Source organism: Leptidea sinapis, chromosome 18 (assembly GCF_905404315.1).
Source record: "Leptidea sinapis chromosome 18, ilLepSina1.1, whole genome shotgun sequence".
Classification (NCBI taxonomy): Eukaryota; Metazoa; Arthropoda; class Insecta; order Lepidoptera; family Pieridae; genus Leptidea; species Leptidea sinapis.
The window spans coordinates 11,212,798-11,238,317 of NC_066282.1; the positions used below are offsets into that span (position 1 = coordinate 11,212,798).

General features: G+C 35.0%; 1 protein-coding gene and 1 pseudogene across 2 annotated transcripts; one reads left to right on the plus strand and one right to left on the minus strand.

Moving 5' to 3' along the window:
• Positions 1 to 3,444: 3,444 nt before the first annotated feature.
• LOC126969338 (uncharacterized) lies at positions 3,445 to 4,290 on the plus strand (annotated as a pseudogene).
• Positions 4,291 to 14,627: 10,337 nt separating this feature from the next.
• On the minus strand, positions 14,628 to 25,139 carry LOC126969603 (dual specificity protein phosphatase 13-like). Of its 2 annotated transcripts, XM_050815148.1 has the most exons (5): positions 24,930 to 25,139; positions 22,533 to 22,613; positions 22,124 to 22,254; positions 19,756 to 19,982; positions 14,628 to 17,874 (listed from the first exon to the last, which is right to left on the minus strand). In XM_050815148.1, exons 1-5 carry the CDS (start codon positions 24,945 to 24,947, stop codon positions 17,675 to 17,677), a joined length of 657 nt encoding a protein of 218 aa, XP_050671105.1. In that variant the 5' UTR covers positions 24,948 to 25,139; the 3' UTR covers positions 14,628 to 17,674. The 2 variants fall into 2 exon arrangements, with proteins under 2 accessions (XP_050671105.1, XP_050671106.1); XM_050815149.1 differs by lacking the exon at positions 22,533 to 22,613.
• Between the last annotated feature and the right edge of the window lie 381 nt (positions 25,140 to 25,520).

The window sequence follows — 25,520 nt, forward strand, 5'->3', positions numbered from 1 at the left end:
GATATGGTAATAAAAATTATTGTAATTATCGAATTCCCTGAACTAAAAAAATCCTGATTTTACTGATAAAAGATCCCGAGATTGTTTATTATGGTATCATTCTTGTTTTTCATAAAATGGATTTATATTTCCATTGTAAATACAAATTGGAAAAAAATAATTTTTTTTGAAATCGATTTTTAGACTTCGATTTTTGTATGAATCGATTTATCATATTACGATTCGAACCGATTTAAAAATCGATCTTTTTTGGAAAGAATCGCCATCCCTAGACTTTGGGCCTGGTCCACAATCAGCATATATCCTTGGCATATCCTAACATTGACAATGACAGTTGAAGTAAACACCAAATAGTTTGATTTTTTATAAACTTTGGGTAGGTGCACTAGGTGGCTTCATTTTGTTTTTAATTCCACTCCTTTTTTAGCCACTTTTGGCTGCCACATTCTAAGCATCCAACGTTTCAAGTTTTCTTTCATTATTTATTTCATAATAGAAGTTTTCTTGCATAATCTACTCAGAAGTTTTTATTTATTCCAAGGTAGGAAATCAGACACATAATTCTTTTCCCAAAACTTGATTCACTTTCGTTCTCACTTCTCAGCGTTAGATAATATAATGTCAAATTCACTGTCAGCGTCAAAATTAAATTCAACTTCATAGTTCACAGGCTCATCAAACTTAGCCCCCCCAAAAAAATTTTTTTCTATTTTTGAATTTGAAAATTACTTTGAAATATGGAAATACTGAAGTATCGCATATCGTTAGTTAGTAGTTTGTTCTTAATTGTTCGCTATAAATAATTGTTTGTTCTTTTGTTGTTTATTTAAAAACAATTAATTAGAAATGGCGGGAAACGCCTACTATTTGGTTCTGGCACTCGCCAGCCGCTGCCGCGGCACGCTACGCTCGGCTCGTGCGTTGTTTTAACTGTTCTAACATAACCTAACCAATTTTAATGAATTGCAAATTTAAAAAAAAAATCGAGAACAAATGTTTATAGAGAACAATCAAGAAGAAATGGCCAACTAACGATGTAATAAAAAAAAATCTGGGGGGCTAACTTTCTTGAGCTCAGTTCACAGCATGTTAAAACAAAGCTTAGATTTATTTATTTATTGGTCTACCAGCGATTTTACATTAAAATATTTGTTAAACAATTAACAATTTAATTTACATGTGCAGGGTATGCAAAATCATTTAAAGGTAAGCACTACATGCTAATTTCGCTTATCAATGCATTATTACAAATTTTATTTGATTATTATTATTTTAAAATTATAAAAAAATGGAAAGTGCAATAATCAATCGATTGATCAATTGAGATGCAAAGGTTCCGTCAGAATCAACTTTATTCATTAAAATTTTTTTTTTTTAAACATTAACAAGCACAGGTTAGGGTGAATGTAGTGGTTAAATTCTCTTTGGGTAAGGGTATCAAGCTTCAAGACATCTCAAATCAAAGAGGATGTAAATACTCGATGATTTGACATAAGTTTGACACAGTTGTAATTACTGTACATCTTTCATCTGTCAATCTGTCAATGACTGCACATTTCATACAATCGTGTGAATCGCTTTTTTCTCTGAGTTTCGCTAGGCCAAAGAGAATATAATCACTACGTTTACGTTTTACACTGCCGCAAATAACCAATTTTATTTATAAATCACAATAGTGACAATTTAAATGAAGCTGTAACTTGTGTTGATATTCATTAAGTTATAAGGTTACAACCTGAAATTGGGTAATTGGTAAATAATTTAAGCAAGAAGTAGTAAAAAAGATACAATGGCATCTTTACTTCGCCGTGTACCTTTTAAATCCCCAATTATAATAGCTCGTCGTTACAACAAGATTGTTATTACGGACGATGGATCTACAATTGTTGCGCTGCATAAAGATGAAAAGTTTCCATATGAATTATCTAAGCCATTGCCTGTTGAGGTGAAAGAGGACACATCAGTCTTAAGAATAACAGATATTAATGAGGTTAAAAGAGTTTTTAAAGACATGAAGCCAGAAGTAGCAAGACAACAATTAGCTTCACTAACACTTACAACAACACATCGTTGGTTTCCAAGAGCTCGTGATAAACGAGCAAAGAAAACTGAAATGAATCGGCCGTATTTGTAGGAATATGTAACTAACCAAATTATTGTACTTTAGTAAATCATAATTTATTTGTAAGAGTTTGAACACAATACAGTGTGTAATAAATAATAATGCAACATACATTTGCTTTAATTATAAATGTGCCCCTAATGTATGTTCACACAGCAGACAGCAACATCCCGTTTTCTGCTTTTATTGTCTGTCATTTTATACTTTGCCTAGGTATATATAATATATTCTATACAATTAATTAAAATTATCATTGTTATAGTGCAAACTAGTCAATAAAATAATATTTAAATCTGTGGAGCTCAGAAAATATGCTCAAATTGTAGAAATAATGTTTGATAGTTAATTAGCCTGAGCCAGAATCGGCAAAAATTAATTTACTGTGACACTTCATATAGCATGCATAAAATAAATTGCAGGAGTTTGGGTCTTAATAAAAAAACTATGAAGGCTGAGAAACAAGCTGATTCCAACCTATCACTGTAATCAAAATTATTTACAAGTAAATATTTAAAATAGGATCAAATATTATATAAAAGAGGAATATTTAGTGTAATATTGAGCTGAACATTATAAGTTATGGTTCACTGTATCTATACCAGGTTACTGATAAAAATATAAATAAATGTACTTTATAGCTTGCTGGTTGACCAGCATTAGAAACATTACCTACTTAAAGTATGTAGTGCACCATACAGATAACAATATATCAATAAAATTATAATAATAAAACTTCAGGTCTTTGCCCAAATTCTCTCAACATTGCCTATGTATATTGATTTATTTAAGGAATCCTTACAGCATTTCTATTCTACAAATGAATACTATATACATGTATTGCCTAGTACAAAGTTTGACAGGTTAAATTATGATGAAATAATAACACTAATAATAATAATATTCTATAGATTGTTACTATCATGGTAATTATATAAAAAAAGAAGTCCTGAATAATGTGTGCTTGTGATACATAATAATTAAATAGATATGATTGTGTATAGTGTGTATGAAAAGTAGTGTTTTGAATATGTGAGAGTGTAATGAGTTGTGAGTAGTGTGTAGTGTTCAGTCTAATAAGATACCCATCTTTTTCAGCTTGGGACATGTGCTCGATCACTGAGTTAATAAATATATGAGGAAAAAATGAAAAAAGGCACGAGACTCAAAAGGTGGTTAGTCTGGCAAGTCAACATGTCCTGATGATGCCTCGTGTAGAGGGAAACGGATTGGTTTATTATTTTTTTAAAAAAGGCGGTTTTCACTTAACAACAGGTGACCCGTACGCTCGTATGTACTCTTATTCAATAAAAAAAAAAAAACACGTGTCGAATTGTTTAAAGACAAATATTGGCGCAATTAACACTAAAGAAAATTCAAAACATTTGGATAGTTATGGTTTTCCGCAAAGTAACGCCTACTTCAATAAAGAGGAAAAAATGTCAATGTAAAGTTGTAAACGATGACTTTTTTCGGAATAACAAAGTAAATATTATGAGCGTTATTATGTTAAGACCCGGCTTCCGAATGTCTCCTCAAAGATATATCTGAAGCAGTCCGTATTAAGAGCTTTACTGAATTTCCTCTCAAGAAAGCTGCAGATTTGTTTGATTTTAAAACGAGAGCAAAATACGAAGCAGCGCGTCTAGCACATGGAGTTGAAACGAAGAAAACATTTCGCACATACATCTCAAAATAATTTATGCAGAGAAAATTCAGCAACTTGTGTTCTAACACCAATTATCATTAGATTTAAGCATTAAAATTACCAGCAGCATTCTTTGATATTCAAATTCAGATATTTTTATTCAAAATAAGATTCAAAATCACTTATTGAACGTCAAAACCCACCACCCATTCAAAAGAGACTGCCTCAGACCTGAGTAGAATGGGCGCAAGAAACTCAGCAGGCTTTTTTTTAATAAAAATATGGATTACAATGTGATATCGTACAATAAACATTTATAATTATAGAACCTGAGGGTGTTCGCTTTCTTCCTAATATACTTTCTCCACCTTATGATACATTTATGGAAGGTGTTGGTACGAGATACAGGTATTATTTTATTAATAATGAGGTAAGCACAAATGTAGTGGAATTACATGAGAGTTCAGCCCCAGAGTGTTTCTTTTGTCATCTGGCTCCTTACTTGGGGCCTATACTGTCCTAGGCGTATTGCAGCATAGTAATTTAAAGCAGGGGCCCCAGATGAGATCCCTGTGGTACCCCAAAACGTTAACCCCTACGTTCAAAATTCAATTTAATGACTTCAACTCTTACTGCTTGTAATCTGTCCTTCAGATACGAGATCAGCCATCTTAGTAGTCACCATGCACACCTACACCCATTAATTTAGATATTAAGATACCATGATCAATCCTGTGAAAACATTTAGAATAATCGGTGTACACAACGTCAACCTGAGAGCCCCCATCCATGTATTTAGTTACGCAGTCTGTTGATCTCTTTCGCATAAAGCCATGTTAAGAGGATGCAATATAAGCTGCAATAGCTGGATACAGCAGGTCATGGACAACGAACTCAAACAATTTTGCAAAAACGGACAATATTGATACAGGTCTATAATTTTCCACCTTTTGTTGTGAGCCACTCTTGTGAATAGGAATAATGTGAGCTTCTTGCCATTTATCAGGAAAGACTTCTGTATTAACGGATTGCCTAAAAATTGCAAGTATGTGCAGGGGGCACATGATCTTACAAATAAAGGAGGAATACCATCGCTTCCAGCCCCTTTGTTAATATATAATATATATTTATTAACTATATTTTTAGAAAATGCTATGGAGCCAATTGTGTTAATAAAATTTATTTGCAAAACAGAAAAATTAATATAATAATTGTTGGAGTTATGAGGTTGATTGTACACTGAGAAAATATTCCAAAAAGCTGTTACAGATCTCTGGGCCACCGTTAGCCACAATATCGCCGTTTGTTAGCTGGGCGAGCAAACCTTTTTTGCGCAAAGCGTTAGAGTACGACCAAAAAAAAACTTAGGGTTAGTTCTAATTGAATTTTCACATTTTTCAATATATTATCTGGTCCAGCATTGTTTTACTTATGTCTACACAAATATTAATTTATAATTTAAACTCCATATTCTAATCTGTATATCTATATTAACATTTACCATATCACCGCTCTTCGACAACACTTCCCTCAAAGCCTCGCCTAGTATCGGAATACTGGGTCTCGAAATCTCGAGCAACTGCCAATTTCGTGGTCATCTGGAAGGCAAAGCCAAATTGGCTTCAAAGAAACTGGGCGTCATTAATAGAGCACGGCAATACTTCAAGCCGGCCCACATACTAGCGCTCTACAAAGCGTAGGTCCGGTCACACATGGAGTATTGCTGTCATCTCTGGTCTGCCGCACCCCAGTATCAGCTCGATCCATTTGACCGCGTGCAACGCAGAGCAGCTCGACGGCTGGATCACTTGGCGTCTCGTAGAGACGTCGCTTCATTGTGTGTCTTCATTTATCACGGGGAGTGTTCCGAAGAGCTGTTCAACCTGATTCCTGCCGCCGAATTTCACCTTCGCACGACACGCCACAAGTTACGATATCATCCCCACCATCTGGATGTGTGGCGGTCCTCCACAGTGCGGTTTTCTAGGAGCTTTCCTCCTCGTACCACGAAGCTGTGGAATGAGCTTCCTTGTGCGGTGTTTCCGGGAAGATACGACATGGGTACCTTCAAGAAAAGCGCGTACACCTTCCTTAAAGGCCGGCAACGCTCTTGTGATTCCTCTGGTGTTGCAAGAGAGTGTGGGTGGCGGTGATCACTTAACTACAGGTGACCCGTACGCTCGTTTGTCCTCCTATTCCATAGAAAAAAAAATTTACACGCCTCTAAGCTGATTTAGATGAAATTTGGTGTACTTACCTGCAGGAAATCTTAGACCCCGGATTTTTGAAAAGGCCTTTGTGTTTTGTGTTAATGTCTTTTCATCGTGAGATAATGTTGTTCCTATGGGATAATCTATAAGCTACAAGTAACACTGCGGGGCACAGTGAGTTTTATTAATATAACTAGCTTTTTCCCGCGGCTTCGCTCGCGTTTAGAAGTATTATTATTAATTAGGTATAGTTTTTGCGGCTTTACTATTGTTTAGAGTGTGTAAAAACTTAGTGCCTACAAAACTTCTTTGTACTCAATATTCTTAACTAATCTGTCATAAGGCGCTTAAACTATCAAGCTTTTGGGTGAACTTACTCGTGAGCAAGCAACATAAAACTGTCCATGGGAGAAGCAATGTTCTCTTAAGTCAATACCCGCAAATTTGAGAGTTTGACCCTGAGACTTGTTTATTGTCATGGCAAAGCAAACTTTTAGGGGAGACTGTAATCGTTTAATTTCGAACGGGATATCATTAGGTATTAATGGGATTCGTATCGTGGTATAAATATAGTTTCCCCTTTCGCACACACAGTTAATATAGTGGCTTCCACTGTTTTGCGATGTAACGCTTTCACTTGCAGTCTCGTACCGTTACAAAGTTTTGGTAGTTTTAAATTTCGCAACAACATAATTGGAACGCCCACATGCAGAATAAGCTTATGATAAGGCAAAACTGGCGGTTTCAATGAATTTAAAAATTCTACAGGGTAATTACTTAGTAGCGTCATCTGTATTGACCACGGTATCAATCGAAGTATAGACCTTTTCGTTGCTCTCAAACGACATGAGCAGTATCTGGTTGATAGCTGCTGCTTGATCGTTCTTTGGAGTAAGTAAGTATGGCACGCTCACATAACCATTCCATAGGCTTGTCATGTACTCGTATATGAATAATGTCTGGATAAATTTTAGACAGCACAGGATGGTTATCATTCGATCAAACGATGGAAAATCACCATAACCGATTTTAAGACGGAGATCTGAAAATGTACCAGTAGACTCATCCCCGCCCAAATGTGCTCTCATATTTTTAGAGAACTTAAGCACAAATTAGATTTCTTAATGCACGACTTTACTTCGTTAGCTCTGGTTCCTTTTAGCACCACTGGTAGAGTCTGCCGAAAGTCTCTGGCCAGCAAAACTGTTACGCCAACCATTAATTTTGTATTACCCCTTATATCCTTTAGTGATCTGTTTAAGGCTTCAATACCACATTTATGAGCCAACGTTATCCCACACGATTATTTTTGTACTCTTTAAAACTTCAGCAAAATTACTTTGTTTGGAGATGTTGCAAATGGGAGTCTCGGCAGTGATTAAATTTAGTGGTAACTTAAAAGTTGCATGAGCATTTCGACCATTTTCGAGTAATGTAGCAGCTATGCCGGACGACGCCAAAGCCAGGGCAATGCCGTGAGAACTTCTTACTTTCGCCAATAGTAAATTAATAAGGAAGGTTTTACCAGTTCCACCTGGAGCGTCTAAGAAGAATATTCGACCGTCATTTGAATTTACACTTGTGATAATTTTATTGTATACTTCCTGTTCCTCGTCATTCAAGGATGCTTCATTTTTTCTAGCTGCGTCTTCTAAGGCCACTGTATCGTAACTGTTCTCCTTCACATACTCTCTATTTTCGGAGTTGGAGATAAAGTCCCACCGCTTATTATATTTCAGGGCAAGCATTTGTGGAATGAGTGAAGGTGTTACAAAGATCAAACAGTCAAAACTGCTTATACCGTTAGTCAGAAAAGCTGGAGACATCCATTATTAAAAAATATTTCAGAAGCGTATTTTTTCCTGCCATTGGAAATGACAGGCCCGTTTTAGTAATCTATGACGGACACTCCACTCATGTGGACTTAAATGTCATCAAGCTGGTTCTATCCAAAAACATTTTCATAATAAAATTACCACCACACTCATCCGACACTCTTCAACCATTACATTGCAGTGGTATGAAACCAATGAAAGATAGATGGGATGAGGCCCTCGTTAAATGGCAAAGGCTGCACGTTGGTGCCAAACTACCAAAAATGGAATTCTCAGGAATCCTGACCGAAATATGGGCCAATTTTAACTCAATTATCCTTCAAAATGGATTTAAAAAAAATATAATAACATCTAAAAACATATTTGATCCATTGGCATTAGCCCAGTGGGAAAAGAAATAAGCACTCAAACGAAACTCACGAAAATAACAAAGTTGAATACGCAAACTTAATTTTCGGGCCTGATGTTGAGAACAACGTTGAAACATATGATGAAACTCAATACGATTGCACGCATCAGGTTGTGGAAAATCAAGTTTATGTTACCGTACCAACACTATTAAGCGTGACCCTTCAAATTTTTTATAAGTTTAGTCTGGAAGATATTGGATCTGACGGGAACTGTACAGAGGTCAAGGTAACAGAACATAAGGAAGAACTAGTAATTGAAGGAAATTCGACTAAAGTAGATATGGTTGGATCAAAGATTGAACAGGAAGTTAACGAAGGAACAATGGGTATAACAGAAAGAAATGAAGGGATAAATACTATAATAAGGAAAAAAGAAAAACTAGAGCGATGAGTCTATAAGAAACAGGAGCCGGGATATTTTTCCACCTCACAAAAACAAGATTCCTTCGAACAAGTTCTAAGAGTTACATCTGATGATAATACTAAAAGCAATACATCTTCATAAATACGAATACTACAAAGCATATTAATTGCACCTACAACGCCAGGTAATAAAGAAAATTTTGAAGTGAAAAAGAAGACTCTTTTGTCAGAAATCTGCAGAGACAGAACGATACTTACATATATTTTGCTTAGTGAATTTCTCAATTCAGAAATCGGCAGTAAGAATTACTGGACTCATCATATTAATGAATGAATTACTGGATTTATGTCAGCGAGACATTTAGCAAAAATGTTGATGTTAATTCCTAAAAAAATAACTTTAGCAAGGCTGCATTTTTGTACTTACTTTCATGTACCTATTATACTTACCGTCCTCAGATGTTTATTTGATAATAAGAAATGTTAAAAACTTTTACTATGAAGATTTCTTTTTTAAATAAACACAAGATATAGTAATTAATATGATGAATCGCATTTTAATTCTTTACCATAATATCAGACTAATAATTTTTCGGTACTGTCATCGAAATTTTTTTTTACGAAGATTTATCGATAAGTTTAGTAGTACGTATTGTGATACGTACTACTAGTGTTGTGACACTAGCTAGTATGGGAGACAGTCGCATTCACCCTATAAAAAAATTAAATTAAATTTTCTGGAAACAGAGCCTTATTCCCAGCATCTAGATACCAATTTCAGATAGCTGTAGTGTGAAACTATATATTATATACCTTTATTCCAATCGTATAGATTACGATTACAACAATGTCGTTTAACTGATAGTTGCATTAACCCCAAGGTAGGGTAAATGTAACTTTTAGTTCTCTTATTCAACAAGAATGTAAATTATTCAATAACTTAAGCTTATTTTTGACGTAGTTTATGTCGGAACTATTCAATGAAAGGCGTGGAATAAAGTAAGTTCATTTAAACAACCATCCTAAATAGGTAGCCAATGGTAGAGTAAGACAAAGTACTAATTTATTTATTTTTAATTGCTTTCACACCGGGTGACCTTACTTCTTAACGCGAGCGAAGCCGCGGACAAAAGCTAGTTGAGAATAAAATAAGAATATTGCATGACAAATAAACGCAGTATTACTCTGATATAACTAACAATTCTTCCCTTTTTTGTCAAGAAATACAGTTTAGCAACAGCTCAGTATGACGTATCGTTTTTTTTTCATTTATAACATCCTCTAAATTATTATTAGCTATTTTTATATAACGAAATTTAACAGAAATAAAACTTGTTACATATTTGTAAAAAAAAGAATTATTAAACAATATTATGATAGCTAGACACAAACTCTGCAAGTAATAATTATTTCTGTCTGAATATATTTTTTTTATATGAGAGGGGGCAAACGGGCAAGAGGCTCACGGGATGGGGAGAGGTGAGGCAACTGCCCATGGACATCCGCAACAACAGGTGTGTTAAGAAATGCGTTGCCGGCCTTTAAGGTGGGAGTATGCTTTTTTCTTGAAGGTCCCTAAGTCGTATCTGTTCGGGAAGACCGCTGCCGGTAGTTGACTCCACAAAGCGGCTGTGCGAGGCAATAAATTAATAATAAAAATAAATAATTATAATATAAAACACGCGGTTGTGGAATGCCAGACGTCTACGTGATGCGGATGGTACTTTGCACGTAATGTCCAGTGGTGGATTTCGGCCGCTGGAATCAACCCGAACAGCCCCTCTGAGCACTCCCCGTGATAAATGCGGTAGAAGATGCAGAGAGAACCCACATCTCTACGCAATGCTAGAGAATCAAGCGGATCGGAGATGACTTGATCGTCGATGATTCGAGCCGCTCTTCGTTGTATGCGGTCAAATGGAAGAAGCTGGTACTGGGGAGTACCCGCTCAGAGGTGAGAACAGTACTCCATGTGAGGCCGAATTTGCGCCTTATAAAGTTGCAGGCGATGGCTTTTAGTGAAGTACTGTCTCGCCTTACTGAGTACAACAAGCTTTTTGGAGGCCAGTTTGGCCTTCTCTTCCAAGTGACCACGGAACTGAACGTCGCTCGATATATCGACGCCAAGTATGCCAATACAGGCTGTGGCAGTTAGAGGAGTGATCTCGAATCGAGGGGATACGACAAAGGGATCTACTTTTTAGTGGTGAACGCACAAACTTGTGTCTTTTTGGGGTTGAATTGGACTTAATTTTGTCGGCCCCATTCCGAGACTTTGCAAAGCATAGTCTCGATTTCAGACACAAGTTTGTTCCGGTTCTCGTCGACGCTATCCCGGGACATGTTGGCACGGCCGGTGTAGGAAGTATACCTTGTGCTGTCATCCGCATAGCATTAAATATTGCTAAGTTGCAGCATATCATTGATATGCAGAAAAAACAGCGTAGGGGATAGCACGCAGCCTTGCGGGACACCAGCGTTTATGGGTTTTAAGTCGGAGCATGCACCGTTGATAACAATCTTGATGCTCCGATCAGTCAAAAAGCTAGTGACCCATATGCACAACTTCTCGGGAAGCCCATAGGATGGCAGTTTCGCTATAAGTGCTTTATGCCACACCCGATCGAAGGCCTTCGCTATGTACAAACTCACCGCCAACGACTCTCCCTTCGACTCAACCGCTTGCGCCCATTTATGGGTGAGGTATGCAAGAAGATCACCAGCTGAGTGACCCTGACGGAAACCGTACTGGCAGTCGCTGATCAACTGGTGCCCCTCTAGGTATCCCAAGAGCTGGCGGTTGATGATCGACTCCGTCTGTATATATGTTTGTCGAGGTTCACTATTAACTGCAATAATAACTGAACAGACTATCACTTAGGTGTTTGGTTAATGAAAACGACTCACATCAAGGGACTTAACTTATATTCACACATGCTAATGCTATATTATGCTAATGGAAATAAATATAATCGGAAAAGCGCAAATTATTGGCAATGTAGATGGCGCTAGCATACAGAAATTCATATATTTTAAACTGAAAAGTTACTAATCTTATATAGCCTGCATCTCAAAATCCTTTTTTAGGGGATGCCTACGTCATAGTAGCTTTATGCATGCAAAGTCTCAGCTCGATCGGTTTAAAATTGACAATTTTCAAACAAACTTTCATTCCCTATTTTATCCCCTTGGGGGTAGAATTAATCAAAAATCCCTTTTTTGCGGATGCCTACGTCATAACATCTACCTGCATGCCAAATTTCAGCCCGATCCGTTCAGTGGTTTGGGCTGTGCGTTGATGTCAGTCAGTCACCTTTGAGTTATATATTTTCAGATATGAAGAGGAACGATGACAAACGATGTATACAAAAAACTTACTTAAGCCTCTGTCAAAAAACTGAATAGAAATAAATAATATTTCAGAAACATTTTTTGTTAATAATGTGATTTTTAAGATGCGGAACAAACATGCAACAGGAGATTGAACAGATGTATTTCAAGTATTCGGGTATGAACACCTGTAATGTCACAACTTATAGAAGCTTACGAGCTTCTATAAGTTGTGACTGTGTGTAATTATATGTAATTAGTGAACAACATGGTTTTGGTTGAAGAAAAAATCAACATTTACAAACATTATGATTTATTCCAATTACTTATTTAAGTCTCTTGATAATCGTGTGCAGATTGACGCTATTTATACTGACTTTCGAAAAGCATTCGATAAAGTTGACCATATAATTTTACGTAAAAAGTTAGCGTATAACGGTATTAAAGGAAACTTGCTAAGATGGTTTGCACCTTATCCATCTCACCGCACTCAGAAAGCTATTATTACAGGATATGTAACAACTGAAATAACATCGGGAGTTTTCCAAGGCTCCATAAAGGGTCCTCTTTTATATATTATTTTTATTAACGTTATCTCTCAATGTTATATAAACTGTAAATTGTTCGCGGACGATCTTAAAATCTATAGGCCAATCCAAACACTACTCGACATCAACTAATGCAAGAGGACCTCGATAGATTTAATCAATTTGTACCTAGCACACGACAAATGTGTGCATATATCATTCACAAGAAATAAAAATAAAATCGAGGCTATATAGGAAATACCCAAATTCAAAAAGTAACTAAAATTAAGGACCTTGGATTATATTGGATGAAAAACTTATATTAGATATTCATATTATATTACGACTAAATCATATAAAATGTTAGGTTTTGTGCTTTGTACCACCAAACCACTTAAAAACCTTTATCATACACGATTCTTTATAAAACTAATAAGACCATATCTTGAATAGGCATCTGTGATTTGGAATCCATATTACTCTATTGATGGTAAAAAAATAGAAATAATTCAGCAAAAGTTTTTGCGTGCTATACATTTTCGACTACATAAAAGTGAATTAAGTTCTCATGAACTCTTAAATCATTATAATTTTACTACATTATCTGACAGGAGACTAGTATTAGACATGACTGCGTTATATAAAATTATTCGTAATTTGCTCAACACTCCAGAACTGTTGCAAGATATCAATTTTAGAATACCTACATTTGGTACTAGATCGCAAGAACCATTCATAGTTAACAGATGTCGCACAATTGCAGGTTTCCGCGCTCCAATTAATAGACTTATGAATTCATTCAATAAAAACTTTGTCTCAGTTAATATATATTTTAATATAATTAAATGAGCACAATTCAAAAATGTAATAAACAAGAGAATGACTGCAAATGGAGTTTATAAATTCTGTAACATTAGTCTTTTTTTATGTTCTTTTTCAGTAATAGTTAGTTAATAAAACTGTACTTGTCACACATATATCCAACTATTTGCTATATGTATTCACAAGCTTGGTTAGTTATTGTAATATAACCGTCACTTTCATCCTCATTTCCATCATGCAGTGAAGAAGAACACATCAAAATACTGACATTTTCTAATGTTTCATGTTCGTTAGTAGTGATAGTACACAGTTTCCTGATTTCAACGATATTACTTCCATGTCGCGTAACAAGTAATATTTAGTAAAATTATAATTTCCAGTAGATGCCTTTTAGTTGTTAGGCATTAGGGTTTTCATTATAACCACCATGCTTACGTATAGCCCCAAAAATAGTTTGGTGTGACGGCCATCTTGGATTTCAAAAATGATTCCAAATTCGTTCTAAGTACCTTAAATTTTATATCCATATGGATAAATTGATGGTCATCCGCTGTCACGAAATTAAAACTGAGCGCGATCTTTACATCGGCTTTGTTAAATAACACAAAGTTGACAACCATACCCTTCTATATTCTTAATTACTCTTTACTTAACAACCTCATCTTATCTTTGGTTTGGGAATCTTGAGTTTATAAACTAGCAATCCACCCTTATACAAAATAGTATGAAATATTAGAAGAAAGAAATATTCAAAATTACAATTTAATTTTAACTTATCTATATTTTCAAAGTCTATCGACTTATCCAATGTAAGGTTAAATTTGCACATCACCTCTATAGGTTCATGAATAATTGAGACATTATGTGATTCACTGATAAGATTTCAAAACATACCCAATGCCTTGCAATAAATAATAATATCATTACAAAATAATTCATAATCATAGTAACTTAAGTAAATCATTTTAGCCTAGTGTATTATCTCATTGTCACAATGATATTTGTAATAAACATTGTTAAATATTATCTTAATTGTTTCTCTTACTATATAACCCTAACCTATAACACTTTTCTCGCCGGTCGTGGTGATAAGTTGTGTTTCACACGAGAGCAATTTTATTTGTCTCGTGTCTTTAAATCACTCACTACCTCAGTAGTCTATATAAGAATCACTCGCTACATCGTGATTTAATTCTAGACTACTTCGCCAATTCGTGATTTAAAGTCAGCACTCGCAGCAGAAATTCACTTTATTCACTTGTTGAACAAATAACTATTCTTTCCAACAAGATTAAGGTTGTATGCATAATACAATGATATAGTCAAGGTATTTTTTGTGGACTAGGAAATAAATAACTAGAAATGAAATAGGCATTAAATTTTATTTCAATAACAAATTATTCACAATACTTAGTTTTATTTTTAATATAATATGCATGTATTGGAGAGGTTCAACTATATCAACAGCTCTCAATCTGTGTTAAATAATATATTATAACAATTCAGCTAATTACTGCCATCAGTACTCTCGAATATAAATTTAATTTAATCCTTTTATCTGAAAACCTTTCTTAATCCTTTTCAATAACAGAATTATTAAAATTTAATAGATGTTGGCGTTAGACTTTTAGAAAACTTCAACATTGATAATTATATTAAATAATATTAAAATATTAACTTTCTTCTATGAATTAAAAATGAAGTTATAAAACTTATAATCAGTTATAAAATTTATCTCAGTCAAATATAACATCTGAATATGAGCCTCTGTAGGTACGTTTTAGAATAATAAATTGTACCTTCAAATGAATACATTTTTATTCATTTTAAAGTACACTTTACATTTATTCTACTCAAAATATATTGTTAGGATACTGAAATTATTAAGCAAAAAATTAATGGCAATAACTTCTTCTTTTATTAATAGTATAGGTTAAATTAGGAAAGAATTAAATAGAAGATATAATAAATTCAATAATAATCTTTGTTTCTGACCAAAAATGTTCTACATTTAAAAAAAAATATAATCAAATTGGCTTCGAAGAAGCTGGGCGTAGAGCACGGCAATACTTCAAGCCGGCCCACATTCTAGCGCTGTACAAAGCGTAGGTCCGGTCACACATGGAGTATTGCTGTCATCTCTGGTCTGGCGCACCCCAGTATCAGCTCGATCCGATTGACCGCGTGCAACGCAACTCGGATTGTCGGGGACCCAGTGCTCTCTGAACGGCTGGATCACATGGCATTGCGTAGAGACGTCTCTTCTGCGTGTGTTCTACCGCATTTACCACAGGGAGTGTTCCGAAGAGCTGTTTCCTACAGCCGAATTCTACTTTCGCACGATACGCAACAAGTCAGGATATCATCCCCACCATCTGGATGTGTGCAAATCCTCTATAGTGCGGTTTTCATGGAACTCTCTTCCACGTACTACCAAGCTGTGGAATGAGCTTCCTTGTGCGGTGTTTCGGGGACGATACGACATGGGTACCTTCAAAAAAGCGCGCACACTTTCCTTAAAGGTCGGCAACGCTCCTGTGATTCCTCTGGTGTGTCCGTACGGTCGTTTGTCCTCCTTTTCTATAAAAAAAATATCAACTACAACAACACTAAACCTGTCTAGCTCATAAAAATGTTTCCAACATAAGTGTTTAGTTACATCAAACCATTGTTACTATTAGGTGAGCAATACTCTGTAAATATATTTATAAAACGTGACGAGTAGGTACTGCCTCACGTGCGGCCACATGCCAAGATAGAGACTTGGCATCGAAAGCGAATTTTCAAACCTTGACATCTTAAAGGGTAATGACACACTTGCGACTAGCTTCTCTATTGATTATTATAATACACACCAGTGCCTAAGAGATTCACTCGAGACTTAAACCCTAAATGGCATCACTTATATTACAATAAAATTCACATATTTCTCTGTAAATAACCCAGCGACGTGTATTACTAAAATATCTGGAAAACACTTTCAAAGCACAAAATATAATCTATTTTAAAAAAATAAATTCAAAAAATTACATATTTATATCAACATAACAGTATTTTCTTTTAAAAAAAAACACTTTTAAAGGATTATAACGCGTGTAATTGTAACTGTGGTTTTCTTTTACATAAATTATTACATAAAAGTTACATTATTATTATTTTATTTAATCCAACGTTTCGGAAGCATTTCCGAGCACGTTTTCAGCGGTCTGTGGTTGTCAGCAGTTGAGATAGTATCAATGTCATAGTTGTTTTCCGCGTTTTAATCCTTTAAAGTTTTTATTTAAATCAACATAGTAATAAAAAAAACCTTTGTCAGAACATGTGGGGGTTCGAACCCTACCTTTATTTAGGGAACCAGAACTTAAATCTGGCACCTAAAAGCCTACTCAGCCAACCTGACTTGAAAGCAGTAGTTGAAATTAATGATTCAGCTTCACAATTTAAGGCGTTGCAGATGTAGTTAGTTTTACTTTTGTAAATCAATATTACCTAATGAATTTTACAAAATATGGAATTAAATTGAAATTTTATAATATCTACTTGTAATAAATAATGAAGTGTTATTCTCACTCTCGTTAAGAAAACCTGAAATAAGTGCTATTTTTATTGGTATTTTACTCCACACGTAAAAGTTCACATTCAGTATCGAAGGCACCAACAATCCATCATCAATAGTTATTGGTAATTAGTCTATTAGATACTATTCCATTGAGAATAAATATCGCAATTGCAACCAATATGGGATTTAATCCCAAAATGCAAATTTCGTTCATAACAATTAATCTTATAAAGCTAGAATTGTACTATAGTTAGTAAAAGTACATAAGAAATATTTAAGTTCAAAATATAAGTTATAATGGCACATAAAATTCTTAATTCTATGTAATATTTATAGCTTTAATAATTTAAAAGTGAAAGGGATTTAACTGCGTAAATGTCGTTTACTTTAGGAGACACGTGTGTTAGGGCTCCGGTATGCGGCCCGACTATACATTATTCTATAATGATATATATACATGTATTATGTCACTATAGAATATATAATAACGTAGATATAAAGTTTATATTTCATTTGGTTTGTGTAATACTGTGTATGCAGGTATATTACATAGAATAAATATATGAATCATATTTCTATCTAGCAACTACGATCTATGAAAAAGACCTACTATGTGCAGATCTAACATACATTTGTATATACTTATCAAAATTAACAATACTCTTCTAACGAGCATTGGCATCTATTATTAAACTTTAGACTGTGACTTCTTCCCTATACAACAAAATAATATTTTACAGTAATTTCTATGAATAGCGACTAGAATAAGCTCGATCCAGACTTCTCGCGCGCAACTGTTGTGAGCCATACCGAAAAGGTATCCCGAGAAATGGCTCAGAGGCAGCATGATGTCAGCGAACCCTGCACACGCGTAGCTCCCTGTCTAGATCCTGGAGCTGGCGGACGAACCCCTCGTTCGGATGGATGTCGCGTCGTGAGCGCACCAGAGCGACCGCCTCCGTGAACGTCATGCCTCGTTTGATCATCAGGAAGGCTAGCGCACACGTTGCGGACCGCGACACCCCCATGAAGCAATGGACTAATACTCGGCCTGGAAGAATATGATAATGTGATGACAGGCTATTTTTTTTTAATTTATTTAGTGGCACGGGATGCAAGTCCATAGGCCAGATGACAGGCTAGCATGTGCAGTGTTGCCGTTGCTGTAAAACAGTGGTACCCTTCTAATCACTGTGCCGTTGTTATACCAATAACATGAAATTTATTTTAAAATTACCGTAAGAGTTGCCATCATAAAAAAGGGAATCATAATCATTGATTTTTTAAAATGTCGCACATAAGTTATAACGTTGCTAAAGGACAGTCATAACCTAGTCCCACGTTGCCTGGTTGTTTAGAAGATCGTCTATACTTTACATAATAATTATTATAGTTGAGCTATAAGAAAAACGGCATACCAATATCGTACTAAATCTATACTATTATTATAAAGTGGTAAAGTTTGTTTGGCTATATATTAAACCGAAAAATGAAATTTTTATGGTAGTTGTATTTGCAAAAGATTTAATTTCAAATCCGACAGTTTTACAGACAAAATTGCAGTCGGACGAAAACGTTTCTTACGAACGCTGGGATTGGTTTCGTTAATATGTATGTGTCAGTATTGGAACAGCAACGAATATGGTAACACTGGTAAATTATATTTAATAACTCACGTTGAACAAGTTTATGTTAACCATAAAACAAAAATTATGCACACTATCTTAGATTAAGTATTGGTCACCGCTGCGCTCCAACTAGATATCACAGGCGGAGTCGCAAAGTGCGGCAAATAATACGACGCCCAAGTGGACATACTCGAGCCAGTCTCAAGCAATGTGTGCCGTCGAGGTGATACATGTTCTGTTAAATTTTGCTAATAATTGGAACTAGTATGGTTGCGTAATAAAACTTTGTAAAAATACAAGAAATAAGAAAGACAGTGGGATCAGATATCATCAGCAAGTACATACTTTGTATTTTATTAATTTCAATGTAAAATAACACGAAGATTATGGTAAAAAAAATTACAGATACCATTGAGTGTCAAGATGCCACCCACACAAGCTTCTTTTATCGTATAGTTGCCGTAATAAAAAAAGCTATTGTTCATAGGTAGTGCGGTATCTAGTTGGAGTGCAGCGGAGATCAATACTTAATCTAAGGCTCCTATACTATTTTTTGACTTTTTAAATGACAAGCAAGCGTGGAATAAACTGCTCAGCCCAACATAGACAACCAACAAATATTGTAATTCTTGCCTGTAAAATAAAATTGTATTAATGTTGAGCTGGGTTTCTCTTTGCACTTCTTTTCCCGGTAAACATTAAGTTTTGCCTTGAACTGCCATAGGTAAACTCATTACACATAAGTTTTGATTTTTATTTGTTATGGACATACCCAAGTGGCATTTTGTGTCCTACGGGTAAAATATCTTTGAATGCGGACAAACTCACGGGTAGCAAGGTTGTTATTTATATTTAACCGATAATAATGATAAAAATGGGCTGGACGGTTTGAGATATTATGTAAGGACTAGAAGGATCAAAATGTAACACTATTGGCCAGATGACGAAGCCATTCATATACCCTGAGTTAAAGAAAAATAAGATTCAGTTCAGTCTTTGTATGACTTTCATGTATTCATATTTAGAAGCAAAAATTTCCGAATACCCCCTTTTTTAAGTTATACTTATTTTGGCGCGTTAGGGAAAAATTATCAGAGACAATTTAAAGATGCGCACGCACACCGTCACGCAAGTTCGACACCCTGACGTTAGCTGGTCAACTAGACCATTTGTATCACACTTCAGACTAATATAACTTGTTGCGTGCGTACATACACTTTTTTACTGTTATTGTGGACGTATGCCTGCTGCAATATTTTCATCGATTAAAATAATATTTGTACGTTTGTAGACAACACACTTACCACCTCGCGATAAGCCGTCGTCGATAAAGTTGGCCGCAATGTGGAAGTATCTAGAGATGTCTGTGGACGGCATGTCCATGAGCTGGAAGCCCTTGTAGCGGAGTCCTGGGCAGTCGCGGTAGTACATGTGGTCGGTATCCACCTGCGTGTATCGCTTGCCCTCGGCAGTATTGAGCACATAGTTGATTCCCATTCGCTTTAGAAATGCTTTGTCCTTCGCAGCCACACTGGAAGTTATTAGTATATTATGATACAAGTGAGCAAATTTCTCACTATACACGAGGCTGTTGGTCGCACAAATCAGACGAGTGTCTAGTGAGGAAGTTGCTCACGACTTTCATACGCACTTTTTCAACACTTGCGAGGAAAAGTCGTTGAAACAAAATATCAAAACTATGGGAAGGCCAATTACGCCAAATGTAAGGTGATTGATTACATATATAGCCATACACATACTTCAAAATTATAATTTAATTAATTGAATTATGAATTGTAAATAATAAATTATAAATAATTTGATAATAATAAATGTATTTTTTTTGTCTAACTAGCGACACATTTATTTATTCCAAAAATGTAAATGGATTTTCAGCTGTATAAAACCTCGATGTTGCACCAAAAAAAAACTGTATTAACTGTATTAAATTGGAAATTCTTTGTTTACCCTCATTTAATTTGCAGTGCGTACAGACTCGTATTTGTAGGGACAATTCTATTATGCACTAGTGTGTAATATTATTATGCGCGTGTGTGTTATTATAAATACTACGGCCCATGATGATAGTGATATCAATAAATAAATAATTACTAAATAGTTCCACCAAATTGGTTGCGCGACCAGTCATGACCGCACCGACTTAATAGACGCGATCCAAAATATATTTATCTATGTATTTTCGCTGCAAGATAAAATAAGAGTAACGTATGCCTATTCACGTTTTTTGACCCTGACTATGGCCAGATGAACGTGTAAGTATTTACTCTTTGGTACTATTGTTTAAAAAATCGCGCACGCAAAATTATCAACATCGACACGACAGTATTGTATTAAGAGTTTTGTATTACAGAACCAATCCTGGAAATGAATACCAGCGTTGTATAACACGCCAGGTCATATCAAGATGGTTCTCCTGGACATGTGTATTACTTCGCAGTGTAGGTACGAGGGCGGCACTGAAAATTTCAGGAATCAAGGAAGTGACACAACATTACTATTTCAAAATGTATTTATTGCTTTTCGAAGTATTCTCCGCGAAATTTGACACATTCTTCCATACGATGGAACCAATCTTTAAGCAACCATTCCATTCGGAAGTTGGGGTCTCCAAAATGGCCGTTTTGTAGGCGTCCACAGCTTCTTCAGCTGATGAAAATCTCTGACCACGCAATTTATTCTTTATTTTAGGGAAAGTATAGAAATCATTAGGGCTTAGGTCGGGCCTGTACGGCGGATAGTCTAATAATTCTATGTTTTCTTGCTCTAAAACTCTTTTATTCTGTGCGCGGTGTGGGAACTCGCATTGTCGTGATGGAGGATGATGCGGCGGTTGCAGTTCTCTTTACGGAGTTCAGAAACGACCTGTGGCAAACAAATGCTAGCATACCATTCTGCATTAACCGTTCTTTGTCACTCAAGAGGAATAGTCACAAATTGGAGACAAACGTGGCCACCATTTTTTTTGCAACACTCCGTGAACGAACAATTTTTGTTGGCTTTAACTCATTTTCGAACACCCAAACTCGTGACTGGTTTTTTGTTTCGGGTTCGTACGCGTATATCCAGGATTCGTCACCTGATACGATGTTGTATACAGCATTTAAGGATACTGCGTGGAATCTTTCGAGAGTTCTGACGCACCAAGTAACGCGAGCCGCTTTTTGCTCTTCACAGAGCAAATGCGGTATCCATCGGGAACACAACTTTTTTACACCTAATTGTTCATGCAAGATTATTTGTATTTTACTCATGCCAATGTCTATGGTTTACCACTTCGAAAGTCATAATAAATCATAGCTCTAGAATTTTCTCGAGCCAATTCCAGTTTCTCAACGACTAAACAAGTTTGAAAAGACCTTGTGACAAGACCGAGAATCTTTTTTAAATAAATAAATGGTATTCGATTTTTAAAACCAAGGAGTTTTCAATTTAAAAGATTTTAATATGACAGGAACAGTGGAAATATTCCATAATCCATTCCCGATACTTTTAGTGCAGCCTATGTATACCTGTGGAACGTAAATCTTTGCGCTCGTTTCATGTTTACAGGTCGATATGAGCTGGTCCATTAAAGAAAAGAGTCTATATGGTTGGCTTTTTTACTAGATATGTAGAGTAGAACAATTTAACTATAATTAATGTAGCACTTACGCATCACCGACAAAGAGACCCGGATACACTTCATTGACATCTGGCGTGGGTGTGAAACTGACAGACTCTGATGGTCTCGACCTGTATGTTGCTATGGAACCCAGCACCGAAGACTGCGGCACTCCATATAGCTGTAAGTTATTTTTGAAAGTAACACAACCACACAAATACTGGCCCATAGTCAAACGACACACACAATACCATCTCACAGACAAAAACAAACTGATATAATACTCGGAATGAAGGAAGATAAGAGCTAAAGTTAATGCCTTTGTCAATTAACAAACAATATAGTTCTAGCAAAGATTGATATGTGTACATAATGGAAAATAGCATTATTTTATTATAAATACACGCACACATTGTACATAATAGTATGTACAATAAAAATTAATCGTAATATTTGTACCGTGGAAGTCCTGAGATGTGAAGCTAAGCGGTGGTCTTTGGTCGCAGTATACGATGGGTAATATCTTGAATACAGTGAATGCTGTTGATAAATTATACATTTTTATTTTCTATTGATATAGTTTTATTACAAGTGTGGAAAGAACACCGCATGCAAACCTTAAAGACTTACCCCCTCATTCATAATAGTCTGCTAACTTAAAAGCATTGCTAATTTTCACTCTGTCTTCTTCTATTTATGTCGACCATTATGAATAAGGGGCATCATAAAAAACCTATCAAAGTGTCATACTGTTTTATGGAAGAACAAACGAGCGTGCGGGTCACCTGATGATAAGAGATCACCGACGCCCACATTCTGTTAGTATCTCGGAGGGTTGCCAGTCTTTTAAAAAAGTGTACGCGCTTTTTTGAAGGTACCCATATCAAATCACCCTGGATACACTGCAGAAGGAAGCATATAATATAGTTTATTATTTCTAAGTAAAAAATTAGGTTCCAACTAAGAAATCAACAACATTTAATTATTAAACCTTCTCCAATACAAACTGCATCTTATGGTATAAGTATTAAACTAATTGGTTCAGAGGTTTTCGCAGTATAACTCAGAGAAAAAAACTGGCTCTCGATTTATTAGTATCTAGATATACTAACCTGATTAATTTATCTCTGTGGTAAATTAAATATATAATGTGATTGTAGTATTATGTTTCATATTTACCACATAAAAAGCCAATTTCAAAATAGGTAATATAGTCTTCATATTGTTCCATAATATGAAAGGGATATTAAGCTGTATACTGGGTGGCCGAAAAGTTGATGTTCAAAGCTAAAATTTGAATTTGGCTCATTTTATTGGCCAATGTTCTGGGACGTTTTTAAAAATAGTTGGAAGCCATAGGCTCCCCATTTTTTTTTTGATACCTTGAACATTTTCATGAATTTAGCTGGAGCAGTTATCTTGAACTTACGACTCAATTGTAAATAGTTCCGCATTGTCTAAACTATTCATAGTTTCTTATGTGGTTATTGCAACTGTAGTTAATAATTATCAACAATAAAATTAACTAAAAGTGTTCAAAATATTAGAAAAAAGTCCTAATCCGCAATTAGTTGAAAAAAACAGATAAAAGGGGAAAAAAAATATTATCTCCTAAACTACACAAAATCGTAGAACATACATGGGGGTGATTCGGATACTCTTCACCATGAGGCTTTCAAATTTTGGCTTTAGACGTCAACTTCTCGGCCACCCTGTATATCTCTTATTTATATTACATCTAAGTTTGGTTTATAAGTCTTACTTATGGTTGAGCAGGTTATCCACTGTAAAGTAGATCCTGTAGATAGAGTTTAACCTGAGACTTGAACAAGACATACCAAAATTTCAGTACATGTGTCACTCAGACAGTTGGTAAGAGCACTCTGACGGAACCCAAGAGCTGCTGGATTTAGTCCCTCATCATCCATAAATTTTGGTACCAATTAAATATACAAAAAAAAATATCCCAGAAGTGAGGGATATCACTAAAAAAAAGTATTCCTAGTTTTACTGATGTCATTTCCAATTATCAGATCCATATGCCACTTCATCAAATTACACCTTATGATTTCTGATAGATACACACTGCTCTTTTTAAATAATTCATCATAGATCTTAAATAGGTTTATGAAAATTTATGAAACAAAAATGTTTCATAAAATTTTCATCTAATATCAGGCACCTAACCAAAGTCAGCAGGGTTCTTAAAAAGGAAATAACATGAATATATCTAAAAGTAAGTTAAACAATTTTGTTTAACTTACTAAAATTAATCTTAAATGTTAAAACGAATCTTATTATATACCTAATTGATGTAAATCTATTATTGTTATCAACTAAAGTTACTGCACAGAGGTGAATAACGACTACATGATTACCTTTTGAAATATTAATCTTAAACTACTAATTTGCAGCACAATGCATCTATTAGTCTAAAAACTCGTAGTTTGTACACACTATCAAAGTACCAACACTACCAAATAAGTAATTACTAATTACAAAGGATGGGGCAGGTGTTCTATACAATTTTAGTAAGTAGGTAGTTTTATGTTACTTAATGAAAATATTATGTATATTTTATTGTACTAATTCAAAGATGTTAGAAAATAATCGTTTAAAACACTTAAACCAGCTATCTGCTTTCGTATGACTCTCGATTATGACCTTGACGTATGAAACTACGATGCATGATACAAAAATAGAACAGAGCAATAATTGATTTTGCAGACTTTCTTCGACTTCTGTGGCAAATTTTTGAAAGCAATAAAATAATTTAATATAAAATGATATGCTGCTTAATGACCGAACTAAAATCATCTAATTAATTAAAAAAAATATATAATATATTATACTTACAGAATCCCTATAACTCATCTTGGAAAGATTTGATAATTTCTAATATTCACTCGAATTAAAGTTATACCAGTTAAGTTACAAAACTAATATTAAGTTTATCATTCACACGACAAAAAAGTAACACAGTCGAGTAAAATAAAAAATTTCTTTAGACACAGATAGGACGCAGAACACTATTACTCTAACGAGGTTATGAATAAACTGTTCTGAGTTTTCTGAACTTCTGATTTCTGAAGTACTAGTGGTAGGTAATCCACAGACTACAAAACTGAAAACTAATGTCAAGTCTCAATATTTGAAGTCTGAAGTTTGACGTTGAAGTAAAAACTAGGAAATAATAACGTGAAATTTTGTATGTCAATGTCAAAGGTCTAAAAGATATCTTGTTTGTAAAGTTTGGGTATATGTAATGTGTGATGATTAAAATGAATCTATTCGATATTGTATATAAATATAAACGTTGCAATTGGTAGTTGCATGTTTATATTATGCTGTATCGATTGCAAATTTTGAGCAACGTCTTATCTGCTTTCGACGTGTAGCCAACAGTTTTTATGTCGGAAATAGCTGAAGAAGACCTTTAGACGCACT